At 44.1% G+C, this 22,659-nt stretch overlaps 1 protein-coding gene across 19 annotated transcripts in view; it reads right to left on the bottom strand.

Annotated features, from left to right (window-relative positions):
* Positions 1-22,659, bottom strand: part of LDB3 (LIM domain binding 3) — a 159,545-nt gene that overhangs the window by 20,647 nt on the left and 116,239 nt on the right. For 7 of the 19 annotated variants that reach the window (XM_077350594.1, XM_077350608.1, XM_077350603.1 and 4 more), the window contains 2 exons: positions 11,413-11,448; positions 8,654-8,860 (listed from right to left, as the gene is read on the bottom strand). The exons of 3 other annotated variants lie outside the window; for them this stretch is intronic. In XM_077350594.1, coding sequence (XP_077206709.1) covers positions 8,654-8,860; positions 11,413-11,448 — 243 coding nt within the window. Of the gene's footprint in view, positions 1-2,276; positions 2,325-4,658; positions 4,809-8,653; positions 8,861-11,412; positions 11,449-16,426; positions 17,358-22,659 lie in introns of those variants that run through there. 9 more of the 19 variants (XM_077350611.1, XM_077350605.1, XM_077350602.1 and 6 more) reach the window with 5 other exon arrangements.

Consider the following 22,659-nt stretch of genomic DNA (forward strand, 5'->3'; position numbering starts at 1 on the left):
CATAAATTTACAGTAAGTGGTACAAAACATGAAATCCAATCACATTTGAGACCACAACCTTTAAAAAAAAAACATGTTTCAGGCTTTGCACACTCTATATGGAAAGGATGAAGTTTTTCTGCATTCTTCTCCATTGAGGCAGCTCCTTCAGACCCCCCAGAAAGATCATTTTGGGGATCACAGGATCTGTGCAGAGGAACAGCCACATGGGTAGTGGGAGCTGAAACAAGGAGTGACAGACATAGAAAACATCCCTCCTTCCTCCTCAGCCAGACAAGTTCAACTAAGGAGAGGGACTAATTTCATCCCCTCGCCCCTCCTCGCCTCAGCCCGTTGACCCTCACTGGTGATCCTCCACACAGATCCCATGATAATCGCAGGAAGAGTCGTTCCAGGGTCAGAAAGTCCACTGGTAAGGAAGAGGAATGCGGGAAAACTCCATTTGCCTCCTGTACATGGATGAAAGGACACCGCCCCAAGCTTTTATGTTTTTGGACCGTACTTGTTTACTGTCTCATTTGTCTTTAGTTCTTACTGGGCTCTCCACGTTTTCATTTTCATCACTTACATGTCCCTACTGTGGGGGGCGGGAGGGGGCTCTTTTGCATATGTTTTCCTCCAGCTTGGTGTAGTGGTTAGGAGTGTGGACTTCTAATCTGGCAAGCCGGTTTTGATTCCCCGCTCCCCCGCATTCAACCAGCTGGGTGACCTTGGGCTCCCCACAGCACTGATAAAGCTGTTCTGACCAAGCAGTGATATCAGGGCTCTCTCAGCCTCACCTACCTCACAGGGAGAGGAAAGGGAAGGCGACTGTAAACTGCTTTGAGATTCCTTCGGGTAGAGAAAAGCGGCATATAAAAACCAACTCTTCTTCAGTATTAGAAGAAGAGTACATTTTCATACCCTGCATTTCTCTACCTCAAGGAGTTTGAAACAGTTTACAATCATATTCCCTCCCCCTCCCCACAACAACTACCATAACAGGTAGGTGGGCCCAATGTCTCCCTGAAGTCTTCATGTGGAGGAGTGGGGAATCAAACCTAGTTCTCCAGCTTAGAGAACTCTCTTAACCACTACACCACACTGCCTTAAGGTGCCGGGAAATATGCCAGACACAGTGTTGTAATATTGAACTGATCCCTAGAGGGAGCAAAGCATGTATAAGCCCCTCCCAAGCAATAGGGATGCCTCAGCAATGAAAATTAGAAGAGTTGGTTCTTACATGCCGCTTTTCTCTACCCAAAGGAGACTCCAAGCAGCTTACAGTCACCTTCCCTTTCCTCTCCTCACAGACACCTTGTGAGGTGGGTGAGGCTGAGAGAGCCCTGCTATCACTGCTCCATCAGAACAGCTTTATCAGTGCTGTGGCGAGCCCAAAGTCATCCAGATGGCTGCATGTAGGGGAGCGGAGAATCAAACGCTCACCAGATTAGAAGCTTAACCACTATACCACGCTGGTGGTGGGAGAACCAACTGTTAATTCAGTTTTTATGTTTTTTTAAATGACTTTGCTGTTTTGATGCAGTATGGTCTGTTTTGGTCTCATAGCGAGATGATTTGGGCCCTGTTAGGGAGAGGAAGCTGCAAACACTTTAATTGTTGTTGTTGCCAGGTGCGAAGTTGTGTCCGACCCATCAGGACCCCATGGGCAATGATCCACTTTCAAACTTTAAAACACTTTAATAGCTAAGTAATAAGTATTAGTTGGCTACCATGGTCCCCCCTCCTCCCAAAAAACTATGCATCTAGGAAATTAAAATGTACTTAAGGAACTCCCAAAAGGGATGGGGGAGGAAGTCCAAGCTGCACCAAAACAAAACCCTCCAGTGCCACAGTTCAAATGACATCCAGGGAGCAGCTTAAAGAAAGAATGCGGATTAGAATGTACAGGGGTGAAGAAGGGGCTCCTGGAAGAAGGGGGGAAGCACTTCGTAAATGAAGATTTTAGCAAAGCTAGGTCAGCCGTGGAAGGGGATCAGTTGTCAGTTTTTTTCTGTAAAAAGAAAAGAAAAGAGGGTGGGGAAGAAAGGCACTTGGGGATCGAGGATGACGGCTTCAAAGAACGGCTCAAAAACATCTAAAACAACCAGCGTTGCCTCCCCACACGGGAACAGCTAGTGCAAAGGACACACCAGTTCGAAAACTATTAGTTGTCAGAAGGAAAGAAGGAAAAACCAGTGGCAGCGTTATTTCAATTAAGGTTTCACTAATTGTCAGGGAGCAAAAGGAACAGAGCTTGGGAATGGTTAGCATCCGCGCAAAGAAGCACTTTGTACCTCTTCTTGGACTGGTAGGTGATGGAAGCGGAAGGATTTCGTCTGACGCTAAAAAAGACAAAAGTGGCTGGTGTTGTTGGGGTTTTTTTTAATACAAAAGAAAACACGTCAATGTCGGACTAATCCACTGTGGGAGAACGGGCAAGTTAATCACACGCTGCTTCCAAATCAAAATATGTACAATATTTGTTTGTTAACCATACCTGTATGATTTAGGTATATGAGAAGAACGTTGGATTTCCAGAGGTGCCTATTTAAATAACGCTGCTATGTACTGAAGGCAGGAAGCCAAGAAAGCCTGGGAGAACATTTATCAGCTCCCGCGACTAGTAAATCTTCCATATCAGGATTTGTATTATTATTACTCAATAACATTCTCAGCAGAAAGACCACACTGGAACCATGTTGGCATGAGGGAACACACAGGGGTGCTCAGCCACTGCACTAGATGGTTGATATATTCTGCCGTGAATTCCCTGACATCATGCTCTTATCAAGTCCATATGAAAACCGGGAGAGCTCAGAAAATGGTGGAGGCTTTTCAGCTGTGTGATGGGGGACAGGAGCCACATTCCTAATTCAGGGGAAATGCAAAGTATCTTGGCTCACCAAAGTCTCACAATAGATATCAGGTGAGAGTTTAGCAGGGCAGGATAATTATTTGAGGCCTCCCATGGCCTTCAGTTTGCAGCAAAGCCATTAGGCAGAAGTCCCCGTGATCTGTATGTGAGAAGCTGCTTGTGGAGAATATAGATGCCAGCAGGGCTGGTAGATCTTCCTCTGGAGATCTCCTTAAAAGGCCTCGAGAGATGATGTGATCACAGCACTTCCTGCCCAGAGATTCCTCACAATATGGGGAACTTCTGTTCCATCAGATGATCTACCTGGGTTGATGACATCCAGGTAGGCAGGCCAGTCTCCAGGAGGGACCTGGGGATCCCTTGGAATTCCAGCTCATCTCCACACTAGAAAGAACAGCTCCCCTGCTGAAAATGGATGCTTTGGAGGGTGGACTCTGTGACATTGTATCCCACTGAGGTTCCTGTCTTCATCCCCAAATGCCAGGGTTTTCCCAACCTGAATCTGGCAGCCTTACTCCCCATCCCCTGCTGGTGGCCAGAGGGATCTGGTAACCCTACACCCAGGCTATCTACAGTTGCAAGGAAGATGCCTGCGCCTCATCCAGAAATTTACTCTAGTTCAGGATATGTAAATCATACCTGATGTATCCATCCAGTTCTAATCCAGAAGGAATCTGGATATCAGCCTAAGAAGCACTTTGCTGGGACAACCACCTGCTTACAGTATTTGCATGCCCCTTAGTTGCATTTACGAGGGTTGCCAGCTCCAGTGGTGCTTCCAGTAGGGGATGGAGAGTACCTTCCTGAAGTGCCAGCATGATGTACCAACATCGCCCTGACGGCAGCACGCTGGAAGTGATGGGGGGGGGGGATGTTCTGGCTTTGGGTCAAAAAATGGTAGAATTTGCTTCAAACCACAGAGTCTTGCCCCCAAACCAGAGCATCACCCACCTACAACCCTGAGATCACTTCCAGGTGATGTCAGCATGTCAAGCTAAAATGCCACTTTCTTCTGGTTTAGAGTAAGTTGGAACCAGAAAATTGGGACCTCCCAGCACAACCCTAGCGGGAACTACTGCCAGATGTCCTTTTAGGTAGCACATTTGTACATTTCTCTAAGGTGCTCAGCATAGCAGATTGTTCTTCCTCACCAGTTGCACCTTTCCAGCAACTCTGTGAGGGAGGCTATGCAAAAAGTGTCTCTGTATGTGTGTGTGTGTTGTCTAAGGCCTGAGTGTCGGTATTTGAACCCAGCTCCCAGCTCCTACACTGACACAGCCGCCATTATGCTCCAATAGTGCAATCCTAAAACAGACTTACCCCCTCCTGGTCCATTGAAGTCAATGGGCTTAGATGAGTGTAACTCCGTTTAGGAGTGCACCACTGGCAATTATTTCAACCACAGCGACCCTAGAAGAAAGCATTTCAGGGACAGAGGTATTTATTACCCATAGGACCTTCTTACAGGGTCCCTCTTCCAAACTCCTGAACAGGACCACGGCCATTTCATTTAAGGAAGTCTGTAGGATCAGGAACCCCAGATTGTTTGCTGAGATCAGGGGCAGAGATTTTTCTTCTTAAGGCAACCTGGTTCTCTTTGCTTTTAAGAGATGGTATCTGAAATATCCTCATCCAAAGAAACAGCTAGGTGAAATTCAGATACATCCCTCACCCTCTTTCCCTAATGTCCTCCGAGATGTATTTCATTTGACGTCACTTTTCCCCTCCTCTCGGTTGGTTTTTTTCATCCTGCTCAACCCATTAAAGCCAACGGATGAAGCAAAGGAGCGCAACGCATTACCTTTGGCAAGAGGAAGAGATGGAATCGGCCGGAGGGAAGTTCGTCAGCAGGGCGGTGCTGTGAGTGGCAGCAGCAGGCTGATTGGCTGAAGCGGGCGACATAGCAGGTGGGGCACAGCTGGTAGACACTGGCGCATGCTCAACAGGGGTACTGGTCAAAGTTAATAAAACAAGGCACATCTTTAAAAGCTGTGCATTATCACAAGGTCAAAACCACAGTGTTATAGACCATAAGCAGGGAGGCAAACAAAGTTACTTTAGTCCTGGGAATGCCCATTTAAAGCACAAAGATATCCAGTGTTAAAATGCAAGGGCATTCATCTTTGGCTGCAGTTGGAGGAAAGATTACACGATGCAGTGTTCTCAGTGGCAGGATCCATAGCTGGATTTCTCTCTACGATTGTTAATGCAAGAAGCAACTCAGGTTGGTTCAGAATACATGTCACACGTACCTTGTCTATAAATCACAGTTAAAAAACGTTTCTAAAAATGTATAGTGCTCTGTTACATCTCCTTGAGGGCCACCTCTTGTCCATCTAGTGGCTAGCAGCAGATGATACTGTTGTGTGTCTCAGATCACTTCATATACTCCAGCACAATGACCGCCCGGACCTGGAATCTTTAACTTCCCTTTCCTCAGCAGCAGTGCTGAATCCACTGAGTGGCAAGTGTATGAGAAGATATCACATGACATCATAGCCATGTGACAGGAAGGGGAAGCCAGAGCTCCAACCTCTTTGGTGTCAAGGCCAAGACTTTGGGCAGCAGACCAGTGGAACTGAGGACAGGACCTGAGTGCCAAGAGGTGTCCCATAGCAAAGACTGAGCCCAGCATCAGAACTCTGGAGGAACCCACTGCAAAGAGGCCTCATCTCACTTGTCTTGCTGCTCTCTTCAGCAGTTTCACAAAGAGAGGCAGGAGACGTAATGCCCTTGCTCTTTCTATGCCCCTGCACTCTACGTGCAGACCCTTCTGAAAAGCAGCAACAAAATGACAGCCCTACATGGGTCCTTCACTCATGGCTTGAAGGTCACTGCCAAAGGTCTCTTACAATCACAGAAACACAAATGAACCATCAGTATCCCTTGCTGCCTCTTCATGAGCATGTTGGTTTGTTTCCTCTGAATCTGCTACCCTAACACAAATCTGACTCTCTAAAAGGCTACATCGCACCACATCCTACTTTGCGATTGCAGTCGGTGCTTTGCTTCAAGCTCAGAAAAGCCAGAGGTTTTTCATTATCCCATTCCCTGTGGATTGATCTCTATAGTCAACGTGCACATTAAAGAAAGAAGGAAAGAACTACAGGTCATTACCCTTGCAGATGTCGACGTTATTAATATCTGCTAACATAATTAATAGTTACTAGTAATAAATTTGTTAGCCGTTAGGGCACCACAAAACTGTTATTTTTGCCACAGCACATTACCCCTTTTGGACCATGAACTATTATTAATAATTATTACTATTATTAACGGTTACACACTGCAGGAGGAGTCAGCTCGTTAAGCAAGATGGAGAAGCTAAATGGACTAACAAAGCCATTCTTCCTTTCTTAAGATGCCAAAGGCCTTAAAGCTGCACATGAGTTTTGTAAGATTACTGCAGAAGAAGCTCATTTTGAGTCTGGGGGGTTGAGCAAGGTCGCAATAGGTGCACAAAGGATAGTGTAGCATACTCCGTAAGCATCTCCCTCCCCCCGAGCCTTGCACAAGAAGGTAAATTAGAATACAAGATTTCCTGCAGTAATTTAAAAATTAAGTACAAATATTTATTAAAATTAAAGTTAAAGCTTATCGTACAGCCTCGATAAGATCAGAGCATGTTTGCATACTAGTGCCTCCACTGACCAGACATTTATCGGCCTTACCGCCTTTATCAATGGTCAGACATGAAATAAAAACAGCCTACATTAAATACAAAAATTACAAAGATTGTTATATTAGCTCCTATACATAAAATGATACTTTATACTCTGGACCAGGGGTAGTCAACCTGTGGTCCTCCAGATGTCCATGGACTACAATTCCCACGAGCCCTGGGATTCCCAGGGCTCGTGGGAATTGTAGTCCATGGACATCTGGAGGACCACAGGTTGACTACCCCTGCTTTGGACACTATGGGCCTTCGTCAATTCTGTAGGCCAGAAGACCAGATAAAACAGACTGAGGCCTCTAATGTTTCGAAAACAGGCCCTGGTCAAGGGAAGCACTTTCAGTGTCCAGTAAGTGTCATGTAGGAGCCAACCGTTCATCCAAAGTATGCTGCAGAGAATTAGAGGCCGTAAGTACTAAGGTTTTCTATGGTTTCCAGTACACAACTGTATAACCAGAGTACAGCTTCTCTTCATGAGACTTGTGAATTACTATCAATGGCATAATTTCCAAAGGATCATCAGATACAGTACACAACACATAATACCTTAACATACCTAAAACTTACTGGCCTTAAAAAACAACTTCATCTTATATAATGCAAAACTTACACAAATTTTAGGACTGGGACAATGGACATTTATTTCCCTGTTTGCTTTTGCTTATAGTGTGCTTCACACAGAAATGTCCGTTGTCTGATGCCAGCAACATCATCCAATGTCCTGCATGTGTGAATTACCCACTAGACTCCTAGTGCCAAATCCTAAATGCCCTCAATGCCATATTTTTTGGAGTCCCTTCACACATTCAACAGGGACCACTGAGCTGTGGAGTGGCGAAAAATTACCCATCCCAGATCATCCTTCCAGTTCCATCACCTGTTACTGAATATCATATTTTTAAGGGGATGTTAGGAGAAAATCTAAGTTTTTAAATACACGGCAACATTACACAGATGAAATGCAGACAGTCACAACTGGTTGGCAACTCTGATGCTTTCTTATCAGATGTTACGTGGTCCAGCAGATGTTACAAGGTTGACAGGGAATCAAAAACTCTATTAGCGCGCACACTCAAGCTTTTAAACAAGTAAGGAATGAACACAAAATGACTGATGAGATCCTGGTTCTTTTCAAAAGAAACCCTTTGTGAGAGATGTGATTCTTCTCCTTTAGGAAATGCACAAAGGTTCCACTGAAAAAAATCCTCAAACATCTGAAAGGGTGGCTCACCGTAATTGCGGGACTGCGCCCGCACATCACTGGCTATGCCGCTGTCATTCCATTACACCAGTGATTTGCACCTGGACTTGTTTGTGTACAACAGGGATGCAGGTGATACAGCACAATGCTAAAGCAATATCCAAAGATGTGTGGGTGAATCCCAAGTTCTGCTTTGAGCATGGATTTTCAAAACATTCACATTCAGTGAGATTGACTCTGAAGTGGGATTGCGCAAGAGTGGAGCTTTCAGCTGTTCCTAAAATAGCACAAGCGCAACTAAATCGCATGTGAAATGTATAATAACGTGTTGGTTCTCCACAGATTATCATTGCAGGCAGTGGAACATTTTTTTTGCAAGGGCAGAAACGGGGATGCCCGGCGATGGAATCTCCTTTCAGATCAGTGGAGGGAAAAAATTTAACTCATGCTTCCATCTGTTTGCACAGAGCTATGTCTTCCATTGCTGGGAATGTGGTTTCTCACATGGGAACTCCAGGTATGCATCCAAGCATTCACGGAGGTCCACGTTTCATGTGTATCTATGGATATCCCCTATATATAAAGAAAGCTGCTAGCAGAATTATTTAGCATGAGTTTCCGCCACACCTGGTGACTTAAGCTACAGTGTATTTGTCGGAAGGAATGAACAAGATATGTCATGCAAGGAGGGGTAACAAACACATGGGATATGTAACAATAATATGACTTTTCACCTATCACTTAGTGGCTATCTTGTTTGCGGCATGAGTTCTCTCTGAAACGGGAAAAGCCTTTTAATTAAATAAAAGCAGACATGCCTCTTCATTAAACTCTGGGCTGTTCCATTAGAAGTTAGAAGATGTTATCACAAACCCATACCAAAGGAGGTCAGTCACGGGAGTTGCACAGTGCAGGGTACCTTTGGCTACTGGACGAAGCGAGAGGGATGTTCTGGCCAGAACCGCCATAGGTGGCTTCCCTCTGACTCGCACCTGTTCCGAATCTCATGGAGCCCTTGGAGGCCATTGCTTTTGCTGTGTCAGGGTTGGCATCTGTGTGGCGGGACTGAGGGTGATGCCAAACACCTGACGTCACATACTGAGCACCATGAGCAACATCTGCAGGGCTGGGTAATAGAGATTGCAAGGTTGTACGGTTGTGAGAGAGACTGCTGACCATATCCCCTATGGCAGGGGTAGTCAAACTGCGGCCCTCCAGATGTCCATGGACTACAATTCCCAGGAGCCCCTGCCAGCGAATGCCGCAGTTTGACTACCCTTGCCCTATGGCTTAAAGCAGAAGCATGGCCTTGGGGTGAGGGAGGGAAGCGCTGAAATGCAGGCAAGGAAATTTAAAGACATAGGTGCATTTCCCAAGATCTACACATCTGTTGTGCAAATCTATCCCAGGCACAAAGTATGGTAAGATTGTTTTGGCCTTTGCATTTGATTTTTTTCTGTTTTCTCTGATCTAGCGAGGAAGATTCGAACACAGAAGCAGGCTTGAGCACACATGGATGAAGAAAATGATATATGCACTTCTATGCACATTGACACAGCAATGCTCATCTGGATGCATCTGCCTGGGATGCATGTCTCCATCCAGAGTCCAATCTTGGGGTGTGACTAGTTGCATGCAAAACTGAGTCGGGTTTAGGAGATTATTTTCCATGAGTTAAGACTGGTATTCAAGGATATAATCCACTAAACTCCATCCAAATGTAAACCAAGATTCTGGATACAAGCAAAGATCAGTAGATTGCCTGCCACAAGGGAAAACGGAAAATGCCAAGACATAATATTAGACATCCAAGGGGAGATTCTGGTTTTCATGTTTTGTTTTGTTTCTCTTTTGACTCTCATTGTCAGAGAAGAAACAACAATTTGAAAATTTCCAACATTCTGCTTTTGGAAACTCATGACAGAATTTGTTATCTCTGTGGATTCATGTGCCATAGAGCATAAGAGCATATTTCAATGACACAAAAATTTGTATTGTAGTGGTTTAAAAAACTGAGATCTAAAAACCTGCTACAGTTTTTTTTTTGGGGGGGGGGTTGTCCTCCAGCTGAAATATGGGACCCTAAATAACCAAGATTATCTGTGAAATACGATTGGAGGGAAAGGTTCAGTAGATTCAGATAAATAGCTGAGTTGGTCTGAATCAACAGAACCAAGTTTGAGTCCAGTGGCACCTTTAAAACCAATACAGTTTAATTCTGGGTGTAAGCCAGACTTTCTCAACTTTTTAACCATTGAGAAAGCTCTGAAATATTCTCCAGGCTTTGAAAACCCCCAGAAGTGGCACAATCATGCAGAACATTGTTGAAAAGCATAGCTGGGTACACACCCACCCCTTCCCACACCCTCCACGCCCATCATTGGCCATTTTGGAAGGGGAATATTGATTGACATAACCATATATGGTCATATGGTCATATCTGAAATTTTATTAACAAATTAAAAATACATCAAAATTACTTAACTCCCACCCATTCGGGAAACCCTTTCAGGGTTGTCAAGAAACTCAAGGGGTTCCCAAAACCCTGGCTGAGAAAGTCTAGTATAAGCTCTCGTATATATACAATATATGAACATACAAGCTTACACCCAGAATTAAACTTTGTTGGTCTCAAAGATACCACTCAAGTCAAACATTTTTATGGTCTGCCGTTGCAACAAAAACTGCCCACACTTCGGCAGCCGTAGGTAGAGTCTAGCAAAGAGAGATTTGTAATAATATTTCAGCACGGAAATGGTTCTATTTGCAAGCATCCTAACAATTTCCTCCTTTCTGCTGTGAAATTGCAAAAAAAGAGATTAGAATGTTGACACTAAAGTACTGGCAGGTGTTTTTCTAAAGGAAAATTAAACATATTCACCAATACATTGCGTGGAACAGTCAGTGCTGAATTTCACACTCATCTTATTTTAAAATATGATTTGTTTCTATCTAAAGGAACATTTCTGAAGATGCAGACACATCTTACATGTGGTACTAGCCAAAATCTTAGTCAAAGTAACATTAGTCTTAAGCATTTCAGAAACAGGTTTGGCAAATGGAGCTATTTTCCAAAATTCAGAAACAAAAACAAAACCCACACACTCATCTCGTTCTGATTCCAAATTCCATTTCTAAAATTCAGACCACTAGGAATGATATGCAGTCTGAAGTCCATATCTCAGCCCCCAGTGACACTTCCTCCCAATGAGCTTCTGATCTCTGCCCCAGACCATCACTGCTGTGCCCACCAGGCCACGTCAACATTCCAAATGTGCCCACAGATTCAAAAAGGTTGGGGACCCCTGGCTCAGATCAAATCTGAGACTGAGAGGAACTTGTGGGCTGCAATGTTCAGCTTGACTTGAAATGTGAGTTGCTAAAGTTTGTTGAACTGACTTGAGTGGCCATATAAGACCAGCGGTCTATCTAGTCCACTATTCTGTTTCACAGAGTGATCTTTGGGCCAAGGCCTTCTCCTAATTCTGCCTCCTGGCACTGACCTTTAAAGTGGTTAACTGCCTCTGCATACGGAGGCATTACTAGTTTAAATCCCACTGTTTGGCTGGCCTTCCATGTACACAACAGTTTATTTGGTGGGGCTATTCTATGCAAGGCTGGAAAATGTCTGATGGAAAAGTCTTTGACAAGTAGGAAGCCAAAGAAACAGCACATTACCTGTTTTCAGATGTTTCAGCAACATGTTTCTTGCCACTGCGAAAGGAGGGGAATACATTGTGAATAAAATGTGCATTTTCCCCCATGGTGAGGAAACCTCTGTAAGAAGGCAGGAAACCTGATGTGGCTCAGATATAGATAAAGGGGCTCACCAAGAGGGTCAGAGGCAACCAATCATAATGTAGTTCTGGAGTGTGTTCAAGCCTAAATTCTCTCACTGTGGAACAAAATGGCAGAACTGTCACTGGACCCCCTCCCCACTTGTTTGTGGACCCCAAAGTAGGGATGCCAGATCCTCCATGGGGACGAGGTTTCCCCGCTCTCAAGTCCCACCTCTCCACCGCTGATCACCTGTCTTGTAGTAGGGACTTGCTGCAAAAAAAAAATAAAATAAGGGGAAGTCTCACCTGACATTTTAGTAACATTCCCAACAAGACTTTGAGGTAACCTGGGGTAGAATTAGGGAGATTGGGGAGATCAAGATGAAGCTATGGTTTTGAGGCAAAAACTCAATGGTAGAAGTTAATTCTGCCATATAGTTTTTGCCCTAAAACCAAAGCATTGCTCCAATGTGACTACATCATTACTGAAGCATGTTGATGGTCATGTTGGGGATGTTGCTGAAACAACAGGTGAGGCTCCCTGCTCCAGGTAAGCCCACTCATCATCCTCTGCCAGCTGCCCAGAGGAGCCTGGTAATCCTACCCCAAAGACCAGCCATGTGGGGGGGGGAGGGTGGAGAAGGGATGGGGACACAGCTATGGAGAAGGAGAGATTCCCCTAATCAAAAATGGTTTCCTCCAGACTGCTTTGAGATCTATAAAGTCAGGTATTTGTACTGTGAGTTTTCCCTCCCCACCAGAGTTTAAGGCAGCTGGGAGGGGGGGTAGTTTCACATTCAATAAAGGTAAGATGGATAAGGTTGTTTAGGTAGAAAAGAACCAACTCCTCTCCTTCTTCTTCAAAACAAAAGCCCCACTTCATGTGAAGTAACTACCGACTGAGAGAGGCTTTGTACAGATTTTGGTGGGATTTGTGCTCACGTGCATAATTTCTAACTCATAATCTCTAGTACCTTGAGCATGCATGTAGCAATGTACCTTCTTGTGCTCTCTGAACTGCAGAGCCACTTTGCTTGGCAAAATGGGCCAATAAAGAAAATACATTTCTTTTGGGAGTGCTGGTACACAAAGTGAAACATCAGCAGTTTAAGGAACGACTACGGAGGCCTTCTTTGTAATTTAATGTGATCCCTCTCCCCATTTAAAGAATTCCCATTTTGGAGTAAGATCCAGGCAAAATTCAGAAGGGCGTGAGTTTCTCCCATCACTACAATGGTGTGATGAATGAAAGTACCCCTGTGAAAGTCTGGTTTCCCCCCCCCCAAAGCCCCACTGTTACTGGAAGAGAGTCACTGCACCTATGTATGGGCTATGCACAATGCTCCAGTCTTCATTCCCAGCCATGAAAAGAGAGTTCACAAACCAGTTGTACTTTCTGGTAACATTCCACTTAGTCTGCAGAGTTGCCAGCATCAAATCTCCACCACTTTGGGCAGCCAAACTAATTGCTTTCTTAAAACTGCCACTGAGAGGAGCAACCGGCTACCTGAGAGTCAAAGCACACGTATCAGGCATCCTAAGACTTCAGATCTGGAATGGGAAATCCAGTCAACAACACTCATTCCCTGGGGAAAAGCTATGACAAACCAAATTACCAACCAGCTGCAAAGTCCTACTCTGAGCATTCAAAGGGTGCGATGAATGAAAATCAAAAGATAGTGTGGGGTGGGACCATGTGTGCCTATGCATGCTGAAGGAGTAGACTGTGAATAAAAAGAAGCATTAAAGAGGATACAGTGAGAGTCAAAGGGCATGCAGGACCAATAAAATAAACTATCACACCCATTCAGCTTGAAAAATTGGAAGCATGGTTTATTTCCAAAGTAGCCAAATTTACAGCAGAATAAAGCAATATGATCCAGACCAAAGACAAGACCAAAGATTAGGCTTCTAGCAGCATTAGGCCTCTACAGTTATTGAGCAGGGGGGAAACCTAATAATGATGGTAACTAAGGGTGAATTTGATCATATACCTGGTTTCTCCTATTCCAAAGTGATTTCTGGCATCACAACAACGTGGCAAGGTCCATGTGGAACTAAGCTGAATGATGATGAGTTATGCTACACTCATTCTGCACACATTGGATAATGCACTTTAGATTTTCATGTTTCGCACAGGAAAATACAGCTGCAAAAGCATGCACTGGCAGGGTAATGCACTTGCAATGGGCTTTTGCAGCTGGATTTTCCTGTGCGAAACAGGAAAATCTACTTCTAAAGTGCATTGAAAGTGGATTATCCAATGTGTGCAGAATGAGCATTATCTATTTAAACTGATGTCAGGCTCTCTCCCTGATTTTAAGTGCTGCTGCTGCTGCCCTAATGACAGAGGTGTGTGGCTCTATCCAGTTCCATGAGCCCCTTGTCAAGGAGTTGGCCTGTAAATCTGGGTGAACACAGGATGTCACTCTGTTAACTGACCACAGTGTGCACATAACCAACTGGGAAATGGTGTGATCTTGGTATTCACACAGTCTTCCCAATGATGACTGGCAAATAATGATTACCAATTATCAAGTGGTGAGTTACGCAGTAGGTCTGTAATGACTGTCATTGCTGGTCTCTTGCACCAGTCTGGCACAGGATATAAAGAATTCAACTACCCTTCTGCCCTTAATCAGAAACCCAGGCATGGTTCAAATCTCCTCACCACTTGGCTGGTTGGTACGGAGGACCACCTTTGGAAGCTGGTTTCATAAAGCCTGTGTGAAGTTACTGCTTTGTAAATATCCAAATTGATAGCGGGGAGAAGCAAATGGGAGGATCCTACAGAAATCCTCCAGGTGACCTCTTGGTCTCAAGAGTGCTACCAAATGATGACGGCAGGGGAGTTGTGAAAGTCGCAAAGAGAAAGAATGATATGAAATAATGAAAACAAATGCAGTTCCTCACAGCATGGGAGAAGGGAGAGGGACAGTTCAGACTTGTGAGAAAAAGGGTGAGCAAGTACCAAGGTCAACAAGCAATACTTCACTCTAAACTGTTTTTTTTTTCCCTGACAGAATGTGCAATGTTAGATGGTCTGGTGGAATGAAAACCACTGAACCCAACTCTTGAACCAGAGATGTTAGAATTTCTAGCACGAATGCCAAGGGCCAAAAGTATCAGCACAGGACAGGCAGAACTTCAAGTGAATTACTTTGCTTGTGTGAATGAGTAATTACATACCAATTACCACAGACTTATCACCTCACATCTCTTTAAACGCAGTGCTTTACAACAGAATCAGGGGACGCTTTCAGTTGAGAGTCACCATGGGATGAGGATGCACTTCTATTCTATACTACAATGATTTGATGCTACTTTAACTGACATGGCTTCCCCCAGAAAATGCTTGGAATTGAATCTGGATTTGGGTAAGAGGGCAGAGAATTCTCTGACGGAATCTTTGCCCTCATCAGAGAGCTTTTGCTTCCCAGGGAGAGGGAATAACTACTAACCCTATTTAAGTCTGTGGTTAAATTTTTAAAAAGCTGGTGTTGCCCCATGCAAACCGTACCTGCATTCCTCTTGGGACTGTAGCTTGATTCAGGGTTAAACTAGAGTCTCTGTGCGCATTTGGACTGACACCATAATCCCCTCCCTGCCCTTAACCAACTTGCTATGAAAGGCTGGTCCACACAAGAAGCAGAATTATGCATGGATGAAGTAGTGGAATGGCCTATACTGCTTTATAGGTGGCAACGGGGTGCAACTCTGGCTTGAGAAATTGATTAGGGGTAGTCCCTGGGAAGAGACTATATTTCCTTTGAAGTTGCCATTTTCTGGAGATCAGTTGTAATTCTGAGAGAACCCCAAGCCCCCATCTGGAGGTTGGCAATCCTAGGTGGGGATCCCATGTGTGAACGGTGCCTCCATTAAAAAAAATGCCTACAAACAAATAGCTTATAGAAGAGAAATGCAGCCAGCTCTTTGCCTGATGGGTAGAATTTCATTTAAAGGGTGCTGTTTCCTTGGTGAGCATTAGAGAATTATATTCCTCCCACCTGCAGTCCTCTCTTTAACCTCAGAATATTCCCATCTCTTTCTGCGATAGCTTTAGGACATGCTTAATTTTTGCCAGGGACACTTAGGAACACTGAAATAATTCTTCTCAGTCATGGAGAGGCCAGGCCTATAGGGAGTAAGTTCTTGCTGAAAATTCGTAGCAGTCAACTATTTGGCAGGTAGGTTGGAAAGTGGAGGACTTTGGGTTGCCAGACTCCACAGTGGGGCGGGAGGTCCTCTGCTGCCAGGCCCCACCTCCCTGCCACCAATCAGCTGGCTTGTGGGGGGAACATACCCTGAAAAAGAGGGAGATCCATCCAATGTACAGAGACATATCCATGTCACTGTCCATGTGACCCAGAAGTGCTGTCATCACATCCAGAACATCAGGGTGATGCTCTGGCATTTAGACAAAAACTCTATAGTAGAAACCAAATTTACCATAGAATTCTTGCCCAACCATGAGAGTGTCACCCCAACATCCCCAATATGAGGACATCACATCTAGGTCATATGGGGAATGACAGACATGTCACTTTAAGTCAGCTGGGCCTCTGCTGCTCCCAGGAAGTCCTCCCATGGCACCCCTAGGATACCTAACAGTGCAATCTGTTGCAGAGTAACTCCAGTCTAAACCCATTAAATGGCTTAGACAGGAGTAATATTGGGCCAAATCTGGTGTACTTTCAGAAAACCTTCAAACAGGTAGTTGCAAAACTGTCATCCCCACCCTCAGTATTACTATTATTATGTAATTGGGCTCTTATCTTCCATGTTCTGAAGAAACCCAGGACTTTTGCAATTATGGATAGGTAGTAGGAAGGCTGGTCCTCCATTTCTAGAAAGAGATCATTCTGACTGTACACAACAACAAAATACTTGAGGTAAAAAGGCACATAAGTACATCTGTTTCAGAATCTTTATTTCAGGTAAACCACACTGCTATATACAGAGAAAAGTGGGTTTCACAGCGACAGCAATATAGGAGATACAAAGCTTTGTCTAAAATTATGCCATGCTTTTAAATACGCAATACACAAATGCTCATATATTCTCATTTCTTCTGGATCGACTTTACAAGATACCATCATGGGCCCTTTGCTTCTCTAGTTCCTGAGCTACCTCCGTCCACCTTTATATATGATCATAGCAAGAGTCAAGTTTCCAAGGCAAAAAAAATTAGCTGTTGACTCTTAAAACATATCCCACGCAACAGACAAAATAAATAAATAGACCTGGGACACCAAAATGTCTTCTCTAAGATGACATCTTTGATCTATGCCAACAAAGAGGCCAGCTTATTTGGCAAACCCGAGCCCTAGGGCACAAATATTTTCCTTTCTAACTTCCAAAAGAATTTAATCTGTAACAGCCTGCAGAAATTTATATATATATATTTATATATGTGCTACTCAGAGCATCCTGCCAGTCTTTCCATTTTATAGCCTTACTAGATAAAAGCGAGAAATAACAATAATTAAGCCAGTCAGTATTTTCAAGCCGCTGGTGAAATGTCTAAGGCTAATCTAATCCAATCCATTTTACAGTGAAGAAGACTTACAGTGGAGGGAAACCAAGCTAGCGACAGAAAACAAAGGCAAGCGCTTGAGGAAAGGGGACCAGTGTTACGCCTTCAGCATGTCAAAACATGGGATGCTCCTAGGCGCTAAACTCAGGACAGCGGCTTATCCTTGAGAGTACGTATTTCTTGCCCGGTTGTCTACTACGCATTGGACTTTTTAACTTTTGACATTAAGGATTTGCGCCGAAAGGCCGTGATGCCAGTTGCGCAATTTGGCAAAACGTGGGCTGTTACGTTCCGTTTCAAACCTTTCCCTGTGGCATGGAGAAAGAGACAGAGGGCAGGGAGAGAAAAGAAAGAGAGAAAAGGAGGAAGGAAGGAAGGAAGAAAGGGATTAGGGACGCTGGCCACCACTCCCCCGTCTTGTAAGTAGGGTAATGGCAATTTATTTGGATTGAAGTTGCCTCAAAAAATGGATACAAAAAAGGGGGTGGGGACAAAATTGGCCTTTTGGAGAAAAATCAGGCTCAGGTCTCGCTTTCATATGGTTGGTTTCATGTAACCCAAATGTCTGTCCTTTGGTCTCAGTTTGATTTTTCGATGACAGGGCTGCTTTTGCTAGGATCTTTTAGTATAGCCTTGTTGTTTTCCTGCCAGCAAACTCCCAACAAGTGTGTTATCGTGCAAGGAGAACAAAAGCAAATCTTTTCAACATTCCAGCATCTACGTCAGCTTGTATTTATTCGTAGTACATCAGACATACGTTTGACTAGCTGTTAAATGCAGAGTTTTCTATTGCAGTTAATGGGAAGGCAAGGAGAAAAACTAGAACTAGAACGACTTCTAGTTCTAGAACTAGTACAACTTCTTGTTAATCTCACAGGGCCCGTGATGACCCATGATGTTCGGTGCCAGAGCAGAAAACACTAACAGCACCCCTCCTGCACTAAAAGCATCGCAATACGCCAACAACCCATCCAACCCTACAGAGTGACGCCAATCTAAATACAGTGATTTCAATTGACAGAATGGACTAATTCCACACCAGATTGCATTATCAATGTACTATTATCAATATCCCAACAGTGCCGCATCCTTTAAAATCCATTCAAGTCAATGTGGGTTCAAATGGCTGTGTTTATGCAGCAAATCTGCCACTTTCTGAAAGCTACTTCATTCTGTCTTGTAGCAAGCTGGACCGACAGGGGCATACTTTTGCCAGATGTTGCTTCTTTTATCTTATGAGATTCCTAGTTCTCTTTTACAGACAGGGAATGGATGGATGCTCAGAATCTGCTTGACACTTTTCAGTGCCATAGACTGCTCTTTTAATTCTGGGGATTGCTCTTTCCTGGTGGTGCGTGGTGACACAAGAGAGAGCAGGGTTCCCCAATGTGCTGCACACCATGCTGCCTGCCAGCACTTCCCCTGGTGCCCATGGAATTTTTCAGAAAACGGGTGGGGCAACTGGTAGATAAGACGTGTTACTGGCTGCTTTCAATCCAATTGAAGGGTTTTCCAGTGGAGGATCCACTAATAAACACCTGGGCTTTCCTTAGTGTGTGCTTCCATTTTCCTTTCTGGCTTTCCATCCTCACAGGTGGTTTGAAGAAGAAGGTATTTCATTAAGTTCCTCCTCCTGTAGCAGCCATTTGAGCTTTAGTTCCACCTCTTGTGGCAGCCATTTTGGGATGGCACTTGCCACTCAATCCCTGCCAAAGTGCCAGCTGTGCCTGCAGGCTCAAAATGGCTGGAGAGTTCAAAAGTAGAAAGGGGTGAGTAGGTAAGAAAGAGAAGAAGAAAAAGACTTATAGAAAAGAAGCCAGTCCAATGACCTTTCACTTTGGGGTTTTCTCTTACTGATAGCAAGTCCCATCCCACCCCCAATTATGCATCCCTGGAGGTCAAAATGTAAGATCCTTGTGTTAGGCAGCATTAGATAGGAAAACGAGCTAAACTAATGAGATATCCTGCTCAGGAATTCCGCTTTCCTCAGGCAGGGTTCTGTCAGACTGTGTAGAACATAATGTTTTTTAAATTAATTTCATCACTAAAAAAGAAGAGTCTGCAAATAAAGTTTGAAAGTAGATTCTCTACTCCCTCAAATATCTATCCCAAATACAGTCAACCTAAGATATGTGACACTGCATGAATCAGAGTTTAAAATAGAGTAGGGTCTAAGTAAGATAACTGCAGGAGGGAGCTTTGTTGATTTCTGGCAGGCTTCTTCCTTTGTGTGTTTTGTCTAGTATCGATTCCACTCTATTTATATAATTTTGCTTCTATTACGTATTACTAGACCCCATCCCATCCCCACCTCCCCCATGGAGGTAGGGCTCTCCCACTGCCAGGTCCTACCACTCTGCCACCAATCAGCTGGCTGGTGGGAGGAACTCACCCCCAAAATGAGGAAGATCCATCCAACATGCAGTGACATGTCCACATCGCTGCCCATGTGACCCAGCAGTACCATCATCAAATCCAAGGCATCAGGGTGATGGTCTGGCATTTGGACAAAAACTCTAGAGTAGAAAAAAATTTACCATAGAGTTTTTGTCTAAATGCTTTTGGGGGAGGGAGCTAACCCCAAAAGAGATGAAAATCCAGCCATTGTGTAATGACATATCTATATCGCTGGCCACATGACCCAGAACTGACATTACCATGTTGGGAATATTGGGGTAATGCTCTGGTATTTGGGCAAAAACTCTATGGTAGAAGCCAAATGATGATGTCACATGAACATGACATGTTCCAGTGAGTTTCCACTCCCTCCAGTCTCTGGGGATTTGCCAGTTCCAGTCTCACAATACTACCTCCTCCCCATCCTGATCCTGGAACTGGGAAGGTTTCTGTCCTCATGGATTGCAGGATCCAACCCGCTACTAGACATCTAAGCCAAAGCTAATAAAGGGCCCAGTTTATCCTTGACCTTCTCCGCCTGCTACTTCCTTTCTTATTAGTTCAGCTTGCTGCCATTATTTCTCCCAGCTGTCAGGCTAACCATTTCCATTGACTTTCTCCTGAGTCTTTGTTCTGCACAGATGCTGCTGAACCACAGGATGCTAATGGGAATCAAATCTCGTTGGCACCTGCCTGCCTACATCTCTTCCGCCTACTTCTCCCCTTACATGCAGGTGACCAACAGAAGGGCCCTGCAACATGTGATATTGCCTTGCCCACAGCTGGAGAAGCAAAAGCTGTTTAGAAAACTTTCTGGGAACTCCTATAAAAGAAGCCAATAGTACACTGGTACCATTTTAGGACCCTCAGCGTCATGGTCTAATGCAGTGGTTCTCAACCTTCCTAATCCCGCAACCCTTTAATACAGTTCCTCATGTTGTGGTGACCCCCAACCATAAAATTATGCAAGTGTTCTTTCACAGAAATTAAACTGAAACTGACCAATGGTGTGAAGATCCATTGTTCATGATTGTAAATAAATTTATTATAAATTGCATGTAAATTGGTGGGCACATTTATGAGGAGCGGCAACAGTGGCGGTGCCCCCCTTCCAGGCCAAGCTGCTCACCCTGCAGCGACCCCTGTGAAAGGGTCGTTCACCCCCCAAAGAGGTCCTGACCCCCAGGTTGAGAACCACCGGTCTAATGGAAGCCCCTTCCATACTTTCAACAAATACCTCAAATGCAAAGCACAGATGGAACATTCAGCCATAGTGTCTCATTTCTTCCCACTGTTTCTAAATACTCACTGTACAACCTGGTTCTATGCATACTTATTCTGCAGTAAGTCTCACTGCTAATTGCAACCAGCTTTGGAGGAGGCCATTGTTAAGCCTGCAGGGGACCGTGGCAAAGTCCAACCCTGAAAGCGGCACTTGGATAACTACAGAATTAGCTCTCACCGACCAGAAAGCAGGTTCAGGTTCTTATGAATTGTAATCCCTGAATTAGAAAAACAATTCTGGGATCAAAAAGAACCCAGTTTCAAAGTTGTGATGAACAGGGCCTTGGTTTCTGTCCAAGCAGAAAGAAGCACAAACAACAAATAGCATAAACAGTGGAAACCAGGGTTTTTTTAAAAGTTATTTGCTAATGATATAAGAAGCACATGCTGGGGGGTGGGGAGGTCCCTCAGGGGATAGGCCCAGCGGGAGAAGTATGACAAAATAATTTAAAAGGAAAAGGGAGGGGGTGATTATGCTGAGTTTAGAAGAAGGAGGTTGGAACTGAACCAAGATTGGTTACTCTTGTTTCATCTATGATACGTCATATGGGTGTTTGAAATTTTTCTGAGCGGGTCAGTTAAAGTCAGTTAGTGGCCCTGGGGCAAAGATAGGGTTGAAGAGAAAAGGGAGGGAAAATACCAAGAATAAAACCAGTTCTAGAACAGCTGCATCCAAAGAAAGTATATGTGATGGACAATAATGAAAACATAAAGGGCCTAAACAGCGAGTTAACAGTAGGTCTTGCTTTCTTGTTTAAATACTAATTCTTCTGCTATTCCTTTTGACTTAGTATACATTCAGTTCCAAATTGTTCTGTTATTTTAAATATATTAGTAGATCCATTTCCTTAATCAGTATCTACATCTAGCATTTGATGCTATTAATTACCACACAATATTAATATAGCCTAACCAGAGCATACTTGTGGGTATCTTTGGAAAAAAAGGAAGAGATATCGCAGGTGGTAGCAGTAACTGGATAGACCACATGTCACAAGCACTGCACATTCTAAGAGGTTCATTGGACTGTCTCAAGTTCCCTCTTTAACCACCATAAGCTTAGTACAATTTTTGCCATGTCCTGACATACTGAGCATGTTACCAGTGGCAGGCAGTGACAAAAAGCATGGGCAAGGAAGCATACAACAAAAGCCCCATATAGTCCAATACCTTAATAACCAGTTGTGAACAGGGTTACCAGGCATGGCAGGGTAATTGATGGGAGTCCAAGGGGAGGGCAGGTGTATGGGGCACCAGCAACGATGGCATGATATAACTTCTGGGAAAACTAGGAAATGACATCACACCTCTCTAGCAAATGCTGTAACCTCACTGGTAAAATCACAGCTTTTCCAGAGATTGTTAGAGCAGACTGATGTTACATATGGTTTTTCATGGGAAGTGCCATCGTGCCAATGTCAATGATATTTTTTAAAAATTTCCCCCAGGAATAAAGGGTACAAGAGTCTAGGTGCTCATTCTGACTTTGTGAGGCTGCATGTAATATGAAAGAGCTGAGGAAGACTTGTGAAACTGGCTATATCCGCGGGGCTAGTTCTTACTCACTCTGCTCTACGATGTTAAAGGGAAGGCATTTTTCATCTCACTGTGATTTATGATGTGAAGATGTACCATTTCTTCCAGATTAAATGAAAGACTACAATACATTTAGTACGGCAGAAGTCAACTTTATTGGAATGTATATGTGCTTGTTGAGCCTTCCCTGAGGCAAAATGGCAGCCTTAATTGTGACCCATTGTTGAGAATGATGGGCATGAAAGTGCAATGTATGCATCTTTCTGCGGGGGAATCGTACTCCAAAACCCCAGAAGTGTTCAAACCGAAAATACTACAAGGAAATAGGGTGCTGGATAAAGCTTTATCCAGCCATTATGATCTTCCACGCAGCGCAAAGCTCCAACACAGAGG

Source organism: Paroedura picta, chromosome 8 (assembly GCF_049243985.1).
Source record: "Paroedura picta isolate Pp20150507F chromosome 8, Ppicta_v3.0, whole genome shotgun sequence".
Classification (NCBI taxonomy): domain Eukaryota; kingdom Metazoa; phylum Chordata; class Lepidosauria; order Squamata; family Gekkonidae; genus Paroedura; species Paroedura picta.